This window comes from Ciconia boyciana, chromosome 7 (genome assembly GCF_034638445.1).
Source record: "Ciconia boyciana chromosome 7, ASM3463844v1, whole genome shotgun sequence".
Taxonomy (NCBI): domain Eukaryota; kingdom Metazoa; phylum Chordata; class Aves; order Ciconiiformes; family Ciconiidae; genus Ciconia; species Ciconia boyciana.
The window spans coordinates 52,740,513-52,760,886 of NC_132940.1; the positions used below are offsets into that span (position 1 = coordinate 52,740,513).

Below are 20,374 nucleotides of genomic sequence, written 5' to 3' on the forward strand. Positions count from 1 at the left end.
AAATTAGGCTTGGAGATCTCCAGGAAAGCAGCTCAGCAGGATAGTTCCTCCTCGTGCCCAGCCTCTCTTCTGCTTTGATGCCTGCTGCATCCCGGAGATGACCCACGTGCCTGCAGAAGGCTCTGCGAGCAGACAGCAAGAGCCATCAGAAGGTGTCTAGCTAACAGCCAGGGAGAGAGGCAAATGCTGTTCAGCTCACCCTCAGCCTGTTTTAAGTACTTTGAAAGCATGGGACCGAGAAGGGGAAGAGAGCCAATTCCCTGACTGGTTTATTCCAGTGTTAGGAATTGGGGTAAGAAAGTGGATGTGTTGGAAAAGATTTGGGAGAAAATATTTGGTGAGGAAATACTTGACATAATTATCACTATTGAAATCGGTAGGGTGAGATATGACTAAATTATTAAGACCACTGGTTGCAGTGCTTATGAGAGGCAATGAATAAGAGAAGTAGGAGCTGGGCAGTACTCTACTGTGAAGACACACCTGGGGAGTTACTGACTGAAAACTCAGGAGCTTGATCTGCAGGTACCATTGATGAATAACCAGATAAGGTTATTCATCAGGGGCTCATAAGGGAACTAAGCAGCAGTGGGAGAAGTGGGTGAGTTTCTGTGTGACTAAACAAAGATGAGGAGCTACGAGGAAGGAGAACAGAGTGGGATTGATCATTATGTATTGCTGAAATTTATGGCATATCAACATGGTCTGATGGGAAAAACCTGGAAGAGGTTCAGAGAACAGCAGTGGCTTCTGTACGGGACAAACCTGGCTGACTGGGACCCTTGGGTCTGGGAGAGGGCTGGCTGAGGGGGTTACGGTGTGGTCCACGAAGCCACGAGCCACGCAAGGCAGATGTTGTACAAGTACTGAGGGGCATCAAAGTTGGTGGGAGACGGGTTTAAAACAGAGAGTGCAGTGGTTATTCACACAGGTGTGGTGATCCATGGAGTTTCTTGCCGTGGGATGTTGTAGATGCTGAGCTGCCTCATGGAAGAGGAAATAATTTCAAGCTGCTGTCTGATAGACACCGCCTCTGCTTTGGGATCTCCCCAGGCTGCAAGCTGTGCAGGAGCATGTCAGGGGGTACACAGCTGCGTGTGGTGGGGGCAAGCACGGCCAGCTGTTGCAGGTGAGTAAGCAGCACCATGTCCAGGGAAGCGGCCACCGACAGGGAGCTGTGCCATCGGCTTCATAACGGGTGTCTGGACTTAATGGCTGTGACACACCGGGATCAAATGGGAGGTCCAGTGGTCTCCCTGGCCTCAGGCTCTGAATGGGGTATTTTATCCAGCTCATTATCAATGGCTGTACTGATTATTAAGCGTAGACCAGATTATAGCGATGTTTGTCCAAGCTGCCTGTCAATGACCAAGCCCTAGGCCTCTTGGGGTTTGGTGCTGCTTGCAGCAGGCTCCAGCTGCTGGCTCCAGCTTGGTCTCCCATGAAACTGATATCAGCCTTTGCCTGCTCTGGGAGTCCCGGCCCGGAGACAGTGGCCTCTGTGAGCATCAGCTTACGCCTTTCCCACCGAGCGGAGCTGGAGGGAGGGCAAAGGCCAGGGAGGAGACGTGTTAGAGCGAGCGGTGAGCTGCGCTCTGCCTTCTCAGGGCACCTAGCCTGCACTGAGGCCAGGCTCTCCAAGCACTCCTGCTGCTGGCTGTGGAGGTGGAGAGCCTGGAGCCGTGGAAATGTGTTAAGCAGAGGTATTGGGAAAATAGTCTGTTTCCTGGAACAGCACCTTGACAAGTGGCTGTCTTCTGCTAGCGCGCTTCTGTAAAAACAGGCGGGCAGCATCCCGAAAACGTGGTCTATTGCATTTGGGAAAACAGGAATTTGTAGGTGTGCGTGCATGAGGGTTTGCCATTGCAGCTGCAACGTTCGAATCCGTAACACGGGACTGCCTGGGTTGGGCTCTGTTTGCCAGCAGCATGCCAGGTGACTGCACATGATGTTTCCCCTTGACAGCACCTGTGTGCAATGAGTTACAGTGCATCAATCCTGTGTCACACCGTGAACAAAGAAATGTGCATCAGAGGTCTGTAAGGTGGAGCCCGGCAGAGGGAGATGGGGGAGTACCACCCCCTCCTCTTCCTGTCAGCTGCAGAGCAATTCCTGGTGCACAGTGCAGCTACCCACAAAATTCAGCGACTTGCATTGTAATAAATGAGCATTTTGAGAGCGCGTCACTCCTGATCCTTTCCTGCTGGCTGAGCATTGCCATTGTCGCTGAGCCCCACCACGTCAGGGGTACGCAGAGATGCAGCGGGTTGGGAGAGTGCTAGGAGGAGAGCGCCAGCGTCCCAGATGCTCCAGGCCTGATCCTGCATTATCGAAGTGGAGACGTTGTGAAGAGGCATAGAAAATTGGGGTCTGTGGTGGAGTCGTGGGAGATGGCCCCAGAGCCACATGCCCCCAAGCCGCAGCTCCCATGGGATGCTGCAGTAGCTGAAGGGTTTATTTTCTGGTAAAAATGTTTCCATCTTTACAGGGATGGAGGGAGTGTTCATAGTGTCTGGTGTGGTCTCATAACCTCCTTCCCTGCTTCACTCCGCAGCCATGTGAAAACCAGCCAGATTCCTTCCCCAGCCTGTCTCCAGGCTGCGCTCACTCATGTCAGATCCTGGGAGGAGAAGACAAGAGGCTGGAGTGATGGATTTGTGAGCAATAGGGAGAGCGGTGCCAGCCATTGTTCCTTGCTGGGGCGAGCCTGTTGTGCTGTGGGAGTTGTTTTCATGGTGCTTTTTGGGAGCAGGCAACAGCAGACCTCTGAATAAGCCCACCCCAGGTAAACACTGGAGGCTGTGGCCTTGTAGGGGGGTCCTTCACCTGCCAAAATGAGACGCTAACCCCGTCCGGCTGCCTGCAGGATGTGCCTCTCCTGGCAGGAGAGCCCCTCGGCCCCAGCCCTGCTGCGGAGGAGCTGTCGGGAAGGGCTGCTGCGATGAGGGGGATGCGGATGCTGCTCGGCAGGTGCCTGGCAGCACCCCGGGAGCTTCGGCATGGCGGAGGCCCCTTCCCTGCGGCACCGCTGCCGTTGGGGGCCGGCGCGACCCGCAGCCCCCGGGGATGGTGTCACTTCTCATAATTTCCGCTGGCCGCCCATCGCTGCAGTGCCACCATTGATTATTTTTGGATGTCCTAGATCTGTCAGGCTGGGGCAGGCACACGCGGCTGTTTCACCTCTCCCCGCAGAGCAGCGGGGTCTCGGTGCCCGGTGCTGCGGGTGGGTGCTGCCCTCCTCCCTCCCCAGCCAGCCCCGCTCCCCCATACCTGAAGGGTGGAAGCTGCTGGGGATCACCCGGCGTTGGTGCTGGGGCTGCTCTCCCTCACGGCCTTGCTCCCCGCTCTGCCGTAGCTCGTTAGAGCTTAGCAAGAAGAAACAAGGACAAAATCTGCCTGCAGCCTCTTCCCCCAGCACATGCAGTTAATCAGGACATGAGATCATCTACCTTAATGCATTTATTTTCCTTTATCTCTTTTTGGTTTCCCTTTCCGTCTCACCCGCTCGTTACTTCACAGCTTTCCATCTGCACTGCTTTGTAATTTATGGCAACCTGGAATTAAACCTTATTTTGTCTGATTATAAGGTTTCCTGCTGCTCTTCCTCCAGCTCCAAAAAGTGTCTTCACACTCCTCCCCCAGCGGCACCATATATTAAATACATAGCAAGCAGCACTTACAGCTCCATCCTGAAAGCTGTCGCGTGCTCAGCAATGTCTCTGCTTTGGAGTCTGGTTAAGAGCCAAGGTGTTGAGCACCATTAAATATTAGTCCCTCAGACCTTGATGGATTACGAGGAGACACTTGGATGCACAGGAAGAATTAATTTCCTGGAACAAAATGCATCCATCTCCTGCCGAGTCTTCCCCATCCCTCTGGAGGTGGCTGCAGGGTGTGGAGCAAGGCGAGCAGAGCGATGCTGCCGTCAGCACCCAGGGCCATTGCTGCTGCACCAGACCCCTGAGCTCACCCAGGTGCCTGCCCTGCGTGGGTGGTAGCAATGATTTGTCATCTGTTTCTGGCGGGCAGCCTCATTTTCTAATTAGCCCATAGGCTGGAATTGCTGTGCAGAAGATGCTGCTCTGTTCCGCTGGGTGCTTACTTAGTGCTGCAGAAACCTGTGTCCTGGTATGGTTAGCGGCCGGGGTGCTTGGGCACGTCTCCCCTTGCCTCCTGCCCTCCCTGGTGCCCTGTTTGCAGGGAGGGGAGGCTGCTTGATGGGGAGGGGGGCTGCTAGGCTGCCCCAGGGAGCAGAGGGGACCCTTGGCTGCATGGCAGAGGCGAGGACCTGCATTTAAGCAGGCAGCTGGAAGGTAAGCTGTCTGCACCTTGGTAAGCCCTGCCTGTGCAGGGCTTTGTAGGATCCTCTTCTCTTGGGAGGGTGGGCTCCAGAGCAGCACCAGGTCCTGGGGAGAGGGACTGCAGCCCCCAGCAGTCACTGATGTGCTGGCAGTGAGCTCTACAGAGCATGTCGTGCTTGCACACACACGTGCGTGCCCCTGCATCGGCTGCCTTCCTCTGGGCGAGGCTCTCCGGTGTTGTTGGGGTCAGCTGCGCAGGCAGTGGTGATTAATCCTGGAAGCAGAGGGGGAGACTTTATCTGTGGAGAAAATAAGGCCTGGCAGGGGAGTGCACAGCTGGAGAGGAAGCTGCTCACAGCCCTGCTGACAGCAGGAGGTAGAGCGGCCGGGGGCAGCCAACAGCGCGGGGGGGCGAGCCAAACACAGGGAGCCTCTAGTGAAGGGCAGGATGGAGAACCCAGTGTGTTTGTGTAAATAAACCATGCATATCCACACTGGGCTTGTCATAGTGCTGGCATCACCGCCTGGCACCACAGCTGCACTCGTGCTCTGCTCCCTGCTGCAGCTCAGGCTTTCAGGGGCAGCCAGCTGCTTCTGCTGGGCAGCACCCTCCGGCTTGCACAGGGACCCTCTGGAGCCTGTCGCCCACCCTGCACCCACGCCTGGCCTTGGTGCTGGCCGTGGGAGTGGTGTTTTTCTTGGCCACGCGTCCCTCTGAGCCGGCAAGGGCGGAGGATCCTGGTTTCGCAGCCAGCGCGGTGGCTTTGCAGAGCTGCACGTTGCTGCTGCCAGGCACGCTGCCTGCTGGAGCAGGGGCTGCTGCCGCCCTGCTCCGGGAGGTTTATTGCCCGGGGCAGTGATCCAAAAGTCACTGCTGGTCCTTCACAGCTCCTGGTTTCCTTGGGATGTCCTCGTGTCGTGGTGGGGACAGCTAAAAAAAAATCATCGGTAGTCAGAGCCAAACTCAAAGCGATGGAGAGAGGTGGAAGGGAAGCAGTCCAGGTGTGCCCACTGTTTGCAGACCAGCAGACCTGAGCCCTCCAGCCCTGCTGACCCCAACTGGAGAGCCTGGGCTGCCTGGCCCTCTTCCTTCTGACGGTTCAAATCAGGTGGCAAAATGCACAGCCACCCCCTGGCCCTTCCCAAGACCCCTGGCCGCAGCCCCACAACACCCAGAGCTGCAGCCAGCAGGGGACACTCCCGTCCCTTCACTGTGTGGTGTCACCCGTGCTGGCTGCAGCCACTGCTGTCCCTGCAGAGGGTCTCTGAGCCACTCAGCATCTGGCAGCTGTCTGTACCTGCCCGTCGCCCTGCCCTTGCGAGGCCATTGCCCCCTGCACAGTCTCCAGAAGGATGCAGGAGGCTCCTGCCTCCTTGTGTTGCAGGATTCGCTGCTGCTGGCTCCGTGGGGAAAGGCGAAGCGGCACGCCTAGGTTGCGCAGCACGTGAGGCACAGGCGGCAATCCCAGCGGTGTCCTCCTTGATCTCACCTCTTCTGCTCTGCATGAGCACCAGGCACCAGCCTCTGACCCCAAAAGTTGCTGCTGTGATGCAGAGGAGGCACAGGGAGATCGGGGTGCTCCCATCTGATACATCAGAGGAGTCTCTCCTCGTTGGCGTGGTGCACCAGGGTGCTTAGGTCCTAAAAAGCAGGTTTGCTGAGACAGGTAGAGACCCCGGTGCAGAGGATGGCAGGAGCAAGAGCCAAATCGCCACCAGCGTTGGTGACAGGCATCTGCCTCAGGAGTGTGTCTGAGGTTTGGGCACAGTGCAGCCTGGCAGGGTGGTGGCCTGTCCCCTCCTGCCATCCTACTGCTCCCTGCAGCAGCTCCGCTGCCAGACCAGCTGCAGGCAGGGTGTGGTACTCTGAGGAGGGAGCTGAGCTCATGCCAGCATGAGCCCGTCAATGGGCTGGAGAGCTACACCACCTCCAGGAGGTTTCAATTCTTGCTTCTTCTAGTCTAAAGCTGTTAAACCACTGCTCAGTTAACAGAGATTAAGGCAGTGCCATTTGCGGGACAGCTTCTGCCCTTTGCATTGTGATGGCAGCTCTCCATTTCACTATTTCTTCCTGGACATAAGTTATTATTTTCACTCCTTTCCCCTCTCTGCAGAGTGATGGTGGCTGCCGGTGGTGGCATGCCTCTGCCCCAGATCTGGTGTGGTTTGTATGGAAGAAGAAGGTTTGGAGCCGAGGCCAGTGCTTATGCCCCAGCCCTGCACCTGCCGTCTGGGCTCGGCTTTGCCGGGGTAGCAACCCTCGTACAGAGAAAGTTGTTGGGATGAGTGTAAATGAGTTTGCTTGCAGAATAGCCTGTGCTGCCTGCAGAGGTCAGGCTGCAGGGTCTTGCTTTTCTGCCTTGTCTAACTATTAGAGCCCAATGCACGGTTGGTGAGCCACACTGGGTTCCCCACACCTGTGCCCAGGGGTGCCTGGTATCCAGGAGGTTTGTAGCTCACGTAGGAGCCTCTCAAATTGCATGTCGTACTCCAGAGACTAGTTTTGGCCATCACTAGGTGACCTGTGGAGGCCCTGACTGCGTGTGGAGGGTGTCAGCATCGTCCGTGCCACGGGGAGTGCACACTGCTGCTGCCTGCCTCTGCCCTGGCTGCCTGCAGCACTGGAGAGGTACCAACTCACTGGTGGCAAAGGTGCCGGAGCAGGAAAAGGCAAATAGCCAAGAAGGGGATCTCCTTTGCTCCCATCGGGTTTCTAGCTGGCAGCTGGCATTCTCAGAGCAGCCAAGGGAGTTGTGCCCACAGGCTTGTGTGCTTGGCAGCTTCCCCCAGGCTCTGTACAGGCTCCGGCGTTCGCGTCTCCTGTCGTCCTGACCCTCCATCTATCCCCTTTCCTGAAGTTTTAAATCCACTGTTTAAATCTCTTGCAGGCCATCCCCTCAACTCAGGCTAGGGGAAAGTAGTCCTAGCCTACAGGCAGGCTCAAGGCTGCCCAGCCGTCGGCTGCTCTGAACAGTGGCTGCAGGTCAAGAAGGGCTGGAGGGGCAATAGCCGCTGCAGGGTTGCTTGCTGCGCAGCATCCCCAGAGCCCTGGCTGGGTCAGCCAAAGCAGCGCTCCTCCTCCCTGTGCCTGCCGCTCCCGCTCCCGCCTGACTCTTCTGAGAAGAGCGATTTGCTCCCAAGACTCGCACCGCATGTTGGTGGGGTGGTCTGGCTCACTGCACGACCGCCTGCTCCCGTCCCGCTCTGTCCCCGCTGTGCCATGGGGCAGGCCATGGGGTTGGTGCCTCCTGGGAAGGGCCATCAGACTTGCTGCAGAAGCTGCCCCCTGCCAGAGGGGCTCCTGGGTGCTGCTCAGAGCATCTGGACAATCCACCGGGCCCCTTGGCAGGCACCCGGGGTGCCTGCCCGCCTGCCGGCGTGGCTCTCCTGAGTCCCGGCAGAGGATGCTGGGCCGCAGGGCACAGGGAGGTGACCTCCGCCTGCCTGTGCCCCCTCGCTGGGCTGAGGCTCTCGGAGAAGGAGGAAACACCCACACGAGAGGGGATCTGCACCAGCATCTCTCTGGAGTCCTGCTCTGGCATAACCTTGATTCTCCCTGTCTTCGGCAGCTGAGCCGCGGTGCAAGGCGGCTTGGACACTGGTGCTGGCTTTCTCTCCTGGTTTACAGCTGCAGGCTCATGCATCCCTTAAGCTGGTCTTTCTCCTCTGGACGTGGCTGGAGGGAGGGTTTGAACCAAGCCTGGACAGCAGCCCTGCTGCAGCTGCTGGTACGAGGCTGCGGTAAAACATTACGAGTGTTAAATGGGGCCAGCCTGTGCTGTAAAGCTGTCACTGCTAATGGAGATCATCTCCGCTTTGAGTGGTGTAACTCCCCTTTACGTGCCATGGCTGGAAGAGCCGGAGTTGAACAGAGCAGAAGGTAATAGACAGTATGACAAAGTTAGAAAACTCGCTTGCTGAGCAAAACACTCTCAGCCTTTTCCCACATTTCCAGCTGGACCCCTCCAAGCAAGCAGTTTGTGCCTAAGAGAGCACGCGATTCCTCCACCCCCACATGGCAGCCAGGACAAAGCGCTTGGTGAAAGGGTGAAAGAGGGTGATACATCATAAATATTAGTGCCTGGCCCCTTGCCAGTCGCAGGCAGAGAAATCGTCTTGGCCATTAATCTATCCATGCAAGCTGCATCTGGCAAAGCGGCACGTAATGTCACCCATGCTCATTTTTGTCTCAGTGTTGCAGTTCATACTTGCTTTAAAAAAAAAAAATAAATAAAAAAGGAAAAGTACTTTGCGCTCTCTGGGTCTAATTTGTTAGTGAGTTTTTCCTGGGGTGCTCTGCCAGCACAGCGTGGGACCAGTGCAGGGTGCTGGTGCTGGGGCAGGCAGGGCTGGGATTAGAGCTTCCCCCAAGCTCAGCTTTCATTCTCCGCTGTGATTAATTGCAGTTAGCGCTCATCTGTAATTTTAGAAAACAATCGGATGACGTGCCTCACAGTTGATTTAATTGAAACCTGATGAGGTGTCGGAAGGCTGCTGTGCACTGGGGTGAGCTGTGCTGGGATCCTCCTGGGAACCCCAGCCCCTCTCCCCATCCTCAGCAGCGCCTTGGAGGGCTCAGGCTCCCACCCTGTTTTGCTTGGGCTGAGCTTGTGCGAGAGGTCCAGGTCCCCTCGCCCTGGAGTTTTGTGGCCAGTCTGGATATTCTCAAATGCAGTTGCGTTAAGGATTCAGGGTTTTGCACTGCTGTGGTATGGACCACTGGGGAGGTTTGGGGTATTTGCGATACATGTCGCCTTCCCCATTGTAGAAATCCTCTGCTCTGCCTATTCGTCTGCTTGAGTTGTGCTAGAGATTTCTAAGGCAGTTAGGAAGGCTGAGGGAAATTGCTTTCAGGTCAAGACCTGCTTTAGCTTGTAGTGAATTACTATGCCTGGGTTTTAAATCTTTGCAAACAGAGGATTATAGTGGTGGTAAATACTAGGTAGGCCTGGGGATTGCCGTACTGCTGGCTGAAGGGACTGCGGCCTTTCCCTTTAGCAGATAGAGAGTGATGGATGTTAAAAAAATAAATTGAGATACAGCCTGGGTTGTAGCTTAGATACTGTTTCTCCTTGATTTATATTTCTGCTTGGATGCTTCGCAGAGTTAGCAATATATTTCTTGCTTAACCTTACAGGGCTTTTTCCTTCTTAAATGAGGACAGCGTGGTGGATATGACCAATTGCCAAGAGCCCCAGATTAGTGCAGGATCTGCAAAAAATTCAGAGCTGCTGTACAGCCCAGCGTCTGCTTGAAACACAAAAACCAAGCGACGAACAGAGTTGAAATGGCAAAGCTGCATTCCTGTGCCGGAGGATAGCTGCCCGTGCCTGGCTGCTCTCAGTGTCCCTGGGTCTCTAGTCCCAACGGTGGCTTTGGGGGCTGAAAACAGAGGGATTGCCTCCTGCTCTCAGCAGACCGGGGTAGCCAGCAGCCTGTCCTGAGCACGGCGGGGCGAGGGGTGAGGAACCGCGGTGGTGTGAAGGCTGGAACATGGGCAGCGCCGCAGAAACGCCAGCCTGATGGGAAGCCCTGCCCGTAGCCATGGAGGGTGCAGGCAGCAGAGGGTGAGGGCAGGCTGGGCTCGTCCTCCTGCCTGCAAGTACTGGGCAGGAGGAAGGATGAGGGCCTTGTCTGCTAATTGCTGTGAAAGCGGTGGTGACACGCATGTCTAGCCTGCAGAAAGCTGTAACGGCACCTGTGCATGATGAGTGGGGGCCGAAACAGGTTGACACAGTCTTTTTAATCCAATTAGTGCCAAGTGTTAAGCAAGCCAGCCAGTTTGCTCTTGGCTTTTATAACACATATAAATAGGGTTGGCATTACGTAACGCCACAGGGGATGGCTTGACTCCGCTCACAGTCCCTGAGCAGGGCTGAGCTTCGCTGGCCAGAAGATGACCATGGGCTTTGCCCAGGGCTGGGGGAACCCATGGGACTGTCCAATCTCTCGTAGCATTTGCTGTAGCATTCCACTTGGCCTGCTGCAATCCGTACAACATCCCCAGATCCACCTGGGACGAGCAGTCTTGATGAGGCGCACCTCCTGCACCATCTCCCAAGCAACACCTCCATCGATCGGTCTCGTGTGCTGCAGAGGAGACTACGACAAATGCAGGCAGGGGCTGGACCCTGTTGATGAGCTCAGGCCTGGCCTTGATAATGATATCCTCCAGCCTCTCCTCACTCTCGACTTTCCCACTGCAAGTGGAAGATGCTTCCATGTCTGCACAACCCTCCTTGTCTCTGACAGAATACCACCGTCCATGATAAAGTTTTCCAGGCTGCCGCAGACCTCCAGCAGTTCTGTGCAGGCAGGGGGCTGTAATCTCTGCCCTCGGGGAAGCCCATGTCAGGCCGCTGGCAGCTAATGAGCTTGTGCAGGTGTTACTGGGGGTGTCGTGTGGCTGACTGCATTACTGATGTTGTCCGTGATGGGAATTGCTCTGATGCTTCAAGCCAGGGATACTGTGGGGGCTGGAGCTGGGAAATGCTCGTGGAGTTGGTAGCTTTTCCCAGAAGTACATACGGTGAGCGTGGGGTTTTGTGTGGCTGCTCCTGCAGAAGCGCTTCCAGAAAGGGGGAGGCTGGATTGGAGCTACCGCTTGCTTTTGTCAGTCATATGGAAAACCACTCTTCTGGAAGGAAGGACGGAGTGGATAGAAGCAGGAGGTCACCAGAAATGGTTTCCAAAGTAAATCATGCCTAAAATGCACAGTGGTAAATGCTGTCGTGATGGTTGAAGGTTGGTGGCTTTATGTAGATATTGCAGCTGGGTTGCATTTGCCCTGAATTGGCTGAGTCTTGCCCATGGGGCTGATTGCACCAAATCCTCGTTGGGTGTAATTCGTCATGTCACCATTGGTATTCACTGGTTATGATTTTGTCTTGTATAGCTGATTTTCCCTCTTTGTGCTTTCAGAAATAACACAGATCATCCAGGTAGACTTGGACCTGAAGTACAAGACCAACATCCGAGACCTGTTTGATGAGTTTGACAACTTCCCGGAGGGAGCAGTCATCGGGATTGCCAGGGAAATGCAGCCAGTGTACAGGTACAGCCCCCGTGGGGAGCAGGGGGTGGGCAGCGGGCAGCTGGCGTGTCTTCTCTTCAATTCAGGTCTGTCTTTGGAAGAAAATCTAGGGGGAAGCAGCTCCCTGCTTTAATCCCTGCAGGGGGACTTAATCTGAAATGCGTAGGTCGGTATGAACAAAGTGTACAGCGTCACTGTCATTTCCTTGTTCTCACGCACCGTCACAAGTTCCTGGTAATCAGTGCCAAAATCCATACCTAGATGATAGCACATCCGTTAGAGGTGCATTTGCCCAACCATCCCTGCTGAGGTGCTCTGATTGCATTCTGGAGCATCAGTTTGTACGTCAGGGCTCAGAGGCTTGGCTGTGAATATTGCCTCTCTGCCCAAGCAGCAGCAACACCTTCCTAGCCTAGGTGGACCTGGGACCAGTGTGTTTCAGCTGTACTCCTGCATCGTGTTACTCTGACGAAGAGGGAAGTATGGTCAGCACTGCCTGAGGACTCGCTCTGAGCAGTGCGGTTGCCTTGCGTCCTGCTGTCTAGCTTTCCTCTTTGCTCTCCACCAAAGTTTTCCACAAAATACCTGACCCAGCATTCAGGGAATCCCCCTGGCATGAGGTTTAAGCGGATCAGTCTGCCTTCTCCAGCCAGTAGCTTGCTTGCAGTGAGTGTGAACCTCATCCTCTGCTGACGTGAGAAATCTTTTGGGAAATGCCTAAAATGACCAACGCAGTGGAGAGATGCGTCTTCCAGTGTGTGTTGGTTGGTGGCATTTGGTGGTTGCTTCATTTCCCTGTAGGCAGAGAGTAGGGGTTGAGTTTGGGCAACAGCGAGGTTCTGGGTCCCTGGAGAGTCAGTGCACCTTCTGTCGAAGAAATATTCCTCCAGGAAAGACCGAGTGGGCAACTCTGGTGGTGACCTGAGCTTGCAAGCATGCGGGCAGCCCCATGGTCACTTGCTCTGCAGACCCTTGGTCCACCAGCCGGTGCCAACTGTGGTGGCAGCTAGCGGTGGGAGCCGTGCACCAAGGGGTGGCCCTGCTCTTCCCACTCACAGGCCACTGATGGGCTTCAGGGACACAGATATTTCCAGGCTGGTGCTTAAAGAGTTTGATTTAGTTTAGCCTGCATTGTTCCAAGGATGAACCTCAGGTTTTGTTTTAGTCCAGGGTGAATCAGATCATCAACGCAGGATGCCTTAATGGCTTCTCAGCTGAGCAGAGTTTGAGTGTTTGAGAAGGCTCGGCTAGATTTGCTAATCCTAATGGAAATGTTCTTGGAGAAAGATAAAAAAGCTTAAGAGCTCTGTACGTCTTTTCCTTCCCTCCTGGAAGCCTTAGTAGTGAGATCAATAACTGAACCTCCTAAGATATGTCCAGCAGCATTCTTGGGCAAAAGCTGAGCTGCAAAGATCTGGAGCAGCCATTCCTGCTGCATGTGCATCCAGATGGGACGAGGGTGGACACAGGGAGAAGTTCACCAGCAGGGGATTGATTGTCATTAATCACCACTGATCGTTTCCTAGAAGCCCAAGCCAGCTGAGAGCATGCTCATGAGAGCATTTCTGGTTGCTCAAACTGCAGAAGTCACCACTGTTCCCGGGCTGGAAGAAGACGTTTCTGTGCCCGTGGCAGGAGTGTCACCTCGCCTCCTGGCTTGTGCTCCTGGCAGGGAGAGCTGGGACCAGAGGAATGTGGATGCTCGGGTCTCCTCTCCGTAGGGCGGCACTGCGCTCGGAGCATGGAGGGCTCCTGTATCCGCTTTGGGTGTCCTGGCAGGATTTTGGTGCCCAGAATGGTAAATCCAGCCCCAGTTAATCATATCCAATTGTTAGAGCTTAAAGCAGGATGGAGGGAGCAGCGACAGCCGAGTGCGGCCGCGGGGCTGTGTCAGATTGTCAGCCTCGGTCAGTGCTGCCCAGCAGGGCAGATCCCGTTCGTTAGCAGCGCAGCCTGTAATGGGATAAATTAAGTGTTTGTTTGCCTGCAATTAGTCCACGGTGGAATCGCTCCATGTTTCTGTCTCTGCAGGGATCAGTTTTGCATTATTTCCACGCATAGCTAGGGAGTGGGGATGGTGTTCCGCTGCCTGGATGTGGTTTGTGGGACCGGGTGTGCCTGGAGGGGACCAAGTTAAGGTTTGGGGTGCTCTGCTGGAGGGAGAGATCTCCGGCACAGCAAGGGACAAGGCACGGGACCACGGGGCTGAGCACTGAATATCTGACCTGAGCCAAAGCCGTGCTCTCCCCTGTCCTGCCGCCCGCAGTGGGGACAAACAAGCCAAGCAATAACAGCCCTCACAGGCTGAATTTTTGGGCTGAACTTTCTGTTGTTGCAGTTTGGATGTTCTGGGTCACTTTGGGCTATGTTGTGCTTTTCTTCTTGTGCTGTTTTGATCTTCATGTGAAAACAAGTTCCTGATCCTTCTTGTCGCCAGATCACCCGGTGCGGGGCGAGCTGTGCAAACGCCAGCCTGCCCTCCCGCCGAGCCCTCCGCCCCGTGGGGCTTGCACCTCGCTGCTAAAAGGGCTTCCAGACAAAAATGCGAGCTGACGAAGCATGAGTGTCTTTGTAAAAGAAATAATCTTTGCTCTTTTTATACTTTTAGCAAGATAAAAACGTGTTGTAGGTGCGAAATAAGAGGTGCCAGCTCCAGCCATGTGATTTGCCACGTGCGCAGGCTTGAAGCATCAGTTGGGAAAGTGGTTGTGGGGGTGGAGGAGGGTTACCAGGTTGCGGGGGCGATGGCGGGGTCTCTCGATTTCCACTCGTGTTTTCCTCCCCACTTCATGCAGCTCCCTGCAGCACCAGCGCTGCCCAGGGGGATTTATCCCAGCATTGCTCCTTTGCACTCAAAGCATTCCCAGCAAGGGCAGCAAGGTGATGTGGTTGGATTTGCAGCCGAAGGAGATGCCAGCGTCCTGGTACCTGCTCCCACAGCAGACCAGGAGGTGTTTTCCAAGCAGGACACAGTGCCCGGGGCTGTGCCTGTGCCTGTGACTCTGCAGCAGTGTGGGTGCACCCTTGCCTAGTGGTTGTGTTGGTGTGAACCATGGCTGCACCAGCACACATTCAACACCAAGGCCTTAAAAGCAGGGTAGCCAGCGTGGGGCAGAACGTCAGAGGCGAGTCAGCAAAGCTTTCCTGAGCTTGCTCACAGAGCTGTGGACTGGCACCCTTGGGGCAGGGTAAGCCAGTGGCTGGGAAAGGGCTGGGTGCCATCTTCCTCTCTCTGTAGCAATGGGGAAGATGGATGGAGATCAATCCACTTGGCTGTGTTGGATCCTTGCTACCTACTTGGCCCATCAGAGGAGGTAAATGGGTGCAGACTGGTGTATTTTGTAAACGATGCACTGTTTTCTGGGAGGCGATGCTGTCCCTACTGGCTGCCTGCTGGCTGTCTGGTTGTAGGCTGTGCTTTCCAGGCACGGGCTGTGACTGCACAGCACCCGGCTGCTGCGCTGGTGCACTGAGCGCACTGTGCACTGGTACACTGGGTACAGACGCTTGCTGGAAACAGGAGAGTAAGAGAACAGCAAATAGGAAACGTCCCGGAGCCGGCTTGCACATCCTGAAGGTAGGGGGAAACCTCCAGACAGCAAAACAGGATGGCACGGGAGCATTTCCACTCATTTGACTCATGCTGAAACAATGTCCGGCTGCTGTTTGTCTTGGACAAACGCGTTTCTCTGAGCAACAGGATCTCCTGGCCCTCCTGCAAGGCAAACGCTGGGCTTTAACTGTTGCGCAGCCTGGGGCTGGCCTGTCCGTTGGGGTTGCTCAGGGGGGGTTGGAGTGGCCTGCGGAGAGCGGTAGCTCCTGCTGAAGCTGTACGTGGATCGCCCTGCAGACCTGTCTCCCCACCGTGCCCCGCAGGGTGGTGTCTGGCAGGGGGTCCTGGGCGCGGAGCGGGGAGCTTGCAGGAGCCCACCTCAGGTGCAGGAGTCGGTCCGAGGTCCGAGGCTGTTGGCATCAGGTTTGCTTTTCTCCAACTGCAGCCGAGGAAGCAGCACTCTGTCCATGGGTCAGACGTGTTGTCCTTCCTGTGGCTTTTGGATCTGATGTGTGACACAAGGTACAGTCAACAGCTCTGTGGATGGGGTCGCAGGCAGAGCTTCGTCCCACAAGGGGCTGCCCCCGCTGCCAGGGCTGTTGGGGCCCCTCAGTACTATGCACTAGGCTCTTAGATGCTTGTGGGCTTTCCACGGCAGTACTGGACGCCTCCTGCCAGGTTGACATTTGCATGCTGGCCTGCAGGCAGAGCCTCTTCCCAGCACTGACATATGCTTGCTCATGTGTCTGTCTGCACAGGATCAACACCACAGCCAAGACTGGGAGCTCCTGCTTCAGCAAGAATGATTTTGATGGAAAGATTAAAATCTGCATCTGAAGTTTGCCTGGTCCAAAAGGCTTTCCATGCAAGGAAGTGCTTCTGCAGAGTCATAACCTTAATTAAAAATCCTGTTGTCCCCTGCAGCGTTTCAGCTACTCAGGCATGCTGGCAGTGTCCTGTTCACCAGGCTACAGAGGGCGAGCAATGATGCTCTGTATAAATATTTATGTTGCACTGGGCCTTCCATGCCAGATCCTGGCCAAATTGAGAAGTCCAGGCCCTCCTGTGCTGTTAGCCCTGCTAAGAAACACGCAGGCAAGCGTTGCAAATGCAGCCTGCAAGCCGGTTGTCAGGCAAGGAGGCAGGTCACTGTCCTCGGGGTGCGTGCAGGGTGCACGCCTGGCCTGGGGAGTGGCTTAGCTGTGGTCCCGGCTGCAGTGGGGCTGGGCGATGGCCAAGCGACGCATGGCTTGTTGCGGGTCAGCCTCCTGACCTGGCATGAGCCGCAGGGGCTGTGCCTGGGGCACCCCCAGGTGTGTGGGGGCACGGTGGAGGTCTCCATCGGGGCACGGCGAGGGCATCCTCATGCAGATGCTGCTGCAGCCTAGACCTCCCCAGGGGCCTCTTTGCCAGCCTGGCTCGGCTCAGCGCTTGTCCCCGGGCACAGGAGCTCAGCGCTGCCGGGTACCGAAGGGAGATGCCTCCCCATTTCGAATCAGCCCCATGGCTGAGATGAACGGAGTGAGGGGACACTGTGGCACTCCAAAAAATGTCCTGAAAACTCTTTGATTACAGAAGGCAGAGCTTAAACCCTATTCTTACTCAGTTTCCTGGTTATAGATCCCTCTGGTGATGCTGGTGGCGTGCAAGAGGAAGCAGGACAGCAGTATTGATTGCACAGCTGCGCTCGGCAGCCTCAGGCTGACCCTGGACCAGCACACCACACCGTGCTCCCCGCTCCCATCCCCATGACTGTCCCTGCCTCTCCGCTTCCTACATGGTGCTGGTGCTGTTACTGGCACTGCCATGTTGTGGTGGGCTCTGTGTGCCCGCCAGTGCCGGCACTGCCTTGCCTGGGGCCCTGAGCGCTGCCCCCGCGTCGCTTGCTTTGGAGGTCTTGTTGGGGAGGACCTAACCCACAGGTGCTCAGGCAGGTGCTTTTATCCCCTTTTTCCAGCTGGGAGCAAGGTACCTGTTAGGTGGCTGTGATGGTGGACCTCAGGAGAGCTCCCAGACCTTCTCAGGTCCAAGGGTACACGTAGCTGGGGCTGGAAAGGCAGCTGCTGCCTCCATTCCTGCTGTTGGGTGAGATCTTCACTGCTGTCCCCCGTGACAAGAAGCTAATAAAAGCTGGAGGTGTCTTGGGAATCAACAGTGCTGGAAATGATAAAAGTTTGTCCTGCAGGAAAGGATATCTACATCAAAGGGACAGCTGCTGACTACGAAGGACCGACACTTGAGTCCTTGTATGGCTGCAAGGCTGTTCACCTTTGCTTCTGCCTAAAACCTAGGGAGAGCTCGAACAGGACATTATTTTGTGGAAAGCAAAAGCTTTGTTTCTGCTTGTGATTGTGTGGGAGCTGCTCTGGGTGTGCTGTGTGCTCTGTCACACGGGTTTTGTTTGTTTGAGAGCTGGTAAAATAACCCTGAAAAGCCCATTAATGAGTGGAGCAAGCCTGTGCAACCTCCAGACCTGGAGGCACGGCACTTGCAGTGCTCGACATTTGCTGGGAGCTCAGCAGCAGCGGTACTAAGTCAGTTTGTCAGATGTTTGGAAGAGGAATGGAGTTATCCTGGGCTGTGAGCAGGCTAGTGCTGAATCCGCAGCCAGGCTGGGCTGTCAGCACATCTGGGCTGAGACAGTACATTCTGTACCTTCTCTTGGGATTTAAAAAAAACCCCAAAGTACTGCTGACAGCTGCGAGCAAGGAGGAGCAGCTGGATTCCCTGGGTATCAGCTGAGGCAGTGGTGGTGGTTGTAAGATATAACAGTGCAGGTGGGCTGTTGCCTGGGATGGAGCTTTCCAGAGCTGGAGATAACCATCTCCAGCAAGCAGGTTCTCCTGCCTGAGTTCGCCTGGTTTCCTGGGCTCTTCATGCAGGCAGGTTGCCCTGATTTGGAGACTTTGCTCTTTTCCAAGTGCTTTTGCCCTGGGGGAGCAGGGAGCTGCCTGCCACGATGGGCTCTGTGTTTCCCAAGCCCCTCAGTCGGCAAAGGCAGGAGAATTTGCCTTGCCTGTGCCCTGCCAGGCATGGTGACATCGGTGCTGCCTGCCCACAGTCCTGCAAGCCGGACCCTGCACACTTTGGATTTTAAACCATTTTGAGGCTTTGACTTGATCTGTGGCAAGTGCTGCTGCTTGATGCGCAGGGGGAACGGTTCTAGGAATTCTTTGACAACGGCTGCCAAGAAGCAGCCAAAATTACAGAACAAGCAGAACCTGCAAGGAACTGGCAGCAGAATTGATTTCAGGAATTCAGCATTACCTTCTGATGAAAAATTATCTGAGAAGATAAAGGGTTTTGTTGTTTACATCTGTGCACGTCATTAATATGTAGGACCCATTGCACTTATTCCCATTACCAACCAAACCTGAAACGTCATTTAAAAACAGTGAATAAATTTGACAAGATCTGACAACCACAACTGTGCATCGATTAGCACAAATACTATTAATAATATTAATACTATTAACTGTCCCTTTGAGATATTGAACGTTACAAACATTATTTTTTCCAACAACCAAGACACTTGTGTGTGTTTGGGTAAGGCAGTCAGGACTCTCCAAGCATGAGTTCAAGCTTTCCCTCCGAGGACTTTGCTGTCCTGCAGAGAGCACACGTGGGTGGTGGTCCTCTTTTGCAAGGGCTGCCTGAGAAGTTTGCCGTGACTTTGCTACAGGTTTTTTTGTTGGTCATAGCACACAAGTCCAGGATGTGTGTGTCAGGTGAGCATGTATCAGTTACTGTACCTGCACTTGTCTTCAACTTCTGAACTTCTCAATTTCAGCTCCTGAACGTCTCAGTTTTGGTGTCTAGAGGTAGGTGTCACACCGGTGGCATCTTCTGGAGCTGCTGTGGTTGTCACGAGACTTTCAAGAAAGGCTCTTTCTACTGGTGAGATTACGTTCCAGTTTGCACAGCGTGAATTCCCACCATGGCTGTCTGTCCCCACGGGCAGCTCCCGCTGCTCCTTCTGCCCCAGCGGATTTACATTGCCTTTTCCGTGGCACTGTGCCGCCAGCTCTGTGAGCTGCTGGACCGGTTTCTCCATGCCCAGTAGCACAGCTTCTTGCAGGGTCTGCACCAACAGTCTCTTTGGCCTTTTCCTCTCTGATGCTTCACTTCGCAAACCCACACAGCTGACTTTTTTGGAGGACCCTTTGATTTTCCAGCTATTGGGGCTGTCCTGGCTGCCCTCTACAGTAGCCAGCGTTGGAAGGTGTCCTCCTGTCTGGTGGGGAGGTTGCAGAGGGCAAATCAGTCCTCTGCCTTGTGCGAAGCAGTGTTAGCAGAACCGGCATGAGCAGGGTTTCTGGGTCTGTTTCCCCATTCTGGGAAGCACACTATGGGGGTTGCTGGAGTACCTGCACTGGTAGATCATCAAACAAACAAACAAGCAGCAGGAAATTGAGAGGCTTTGCTGCATAGCTGGGATGCTTTCTGGAGCAGTGTGGTGCTGGGGCCACACAGGGAAGCTCCCGGCAATCCTCTGGAAGGGCTCCCGCAACACCCTCCTGCTCTCCAAAGCTCGGTGGCAGCTCCCCTTCATGTCAGAACTCCCCTGCAGCAGCACAGCGTCCCACGGCCGGGACTCCCGAATGGGGATGGAGGGATGGAGGCCTTTTATTTCTCCTCCCCCCAGCAGCAGGTGAGCATCCCTGAAGGCAGAACATCTCCCCTGTTCCTGACAGCCCCATCGGTGGGCGAGGGTGGCCTGGGGGAGGCTGCCAGCGCCTCTGGGTCAGGCAGGCAGGCAGGAGAGTGCTGCCGGAGAGGTGTCTGCTCACGGTTGTTACAGAAATCTGCCATTTTGGCAATAATTAGGCCGGCAGTGTTGGAGTGCCCCCATGAACGGGCTGCCCCCCATCCTTCCCCGGCACTGAATGAGCGGATGGTCTGATGCATACCGCCGATTGCTCTGTGCCGCCGCTTGCACCATGGGCGTTTGATCTATAGAGGGAAGGAAACCGATGTGACCCAGACAGAGTGATTTATGATCCCACCTCTATTTGGAGGGTTATTTTAGCACTGGCATGGGCTGCGAAGATTTTAGGTGGTGAGTGGGGCTGGCCTTGAAAATCCATGTCCCGAGGAAAGGTTTTGCTTGCGAGCTGCGTTCGCAAGTTGCTACTAATCATCTATTTAAGTGTGCACATTTTTGGACTGCTAAGTCCGTGCAGAAGTGTAATCATCGAGAATCAATTTGCTGCTCCAAATACAGGCCTTTTAATAAAAGTTTGGCATGCAGACCGTGTTCTAGTAGAGACCAGCACAGTACAGACATAATTTGTGCATTACGTGGGAAGTTTATTAAGGAATCACTGACGTCTTCATTGAAGAACTCAGTCCGTCAGTTCATCAGTGTTTTCCAGGGGAGGGCTGGATGTCCTGCCTGAGCTGGCCCCTTGCCCTGAACCCATCGGAAGAGGGTAAGGCAGTCCTGGTGTGCACACCAATGCATCCTGCCCCTTGTCCTGGGCTGGG

At 55.0% G+C, this 20,374-nt stretch overlaps 1 protein-coding gene across 1 annotated transcript in view; it reads left to right on the forward strand.

Moving 5' to 3' along the window:
* The window catches only part of XXYLT1 (xyloside xylosyltransferase 1), a 38,721-nt gene that overhangs the window by 11,085 nt on the left and 7,262 nt on the right, over positions 1 to 20,374 (forward strand). The window contains exon 3 of the mRNA XM_072867190.1: positions 11,223 to 11,355. Coding sequence (XP_072723291.1) covers positions 11,223 to 11,355 — 133 coding nt within the window. The remainder of the gene's footprint in view (positions 1 to 11,222; positions 11,356 to 20,374) is intronic.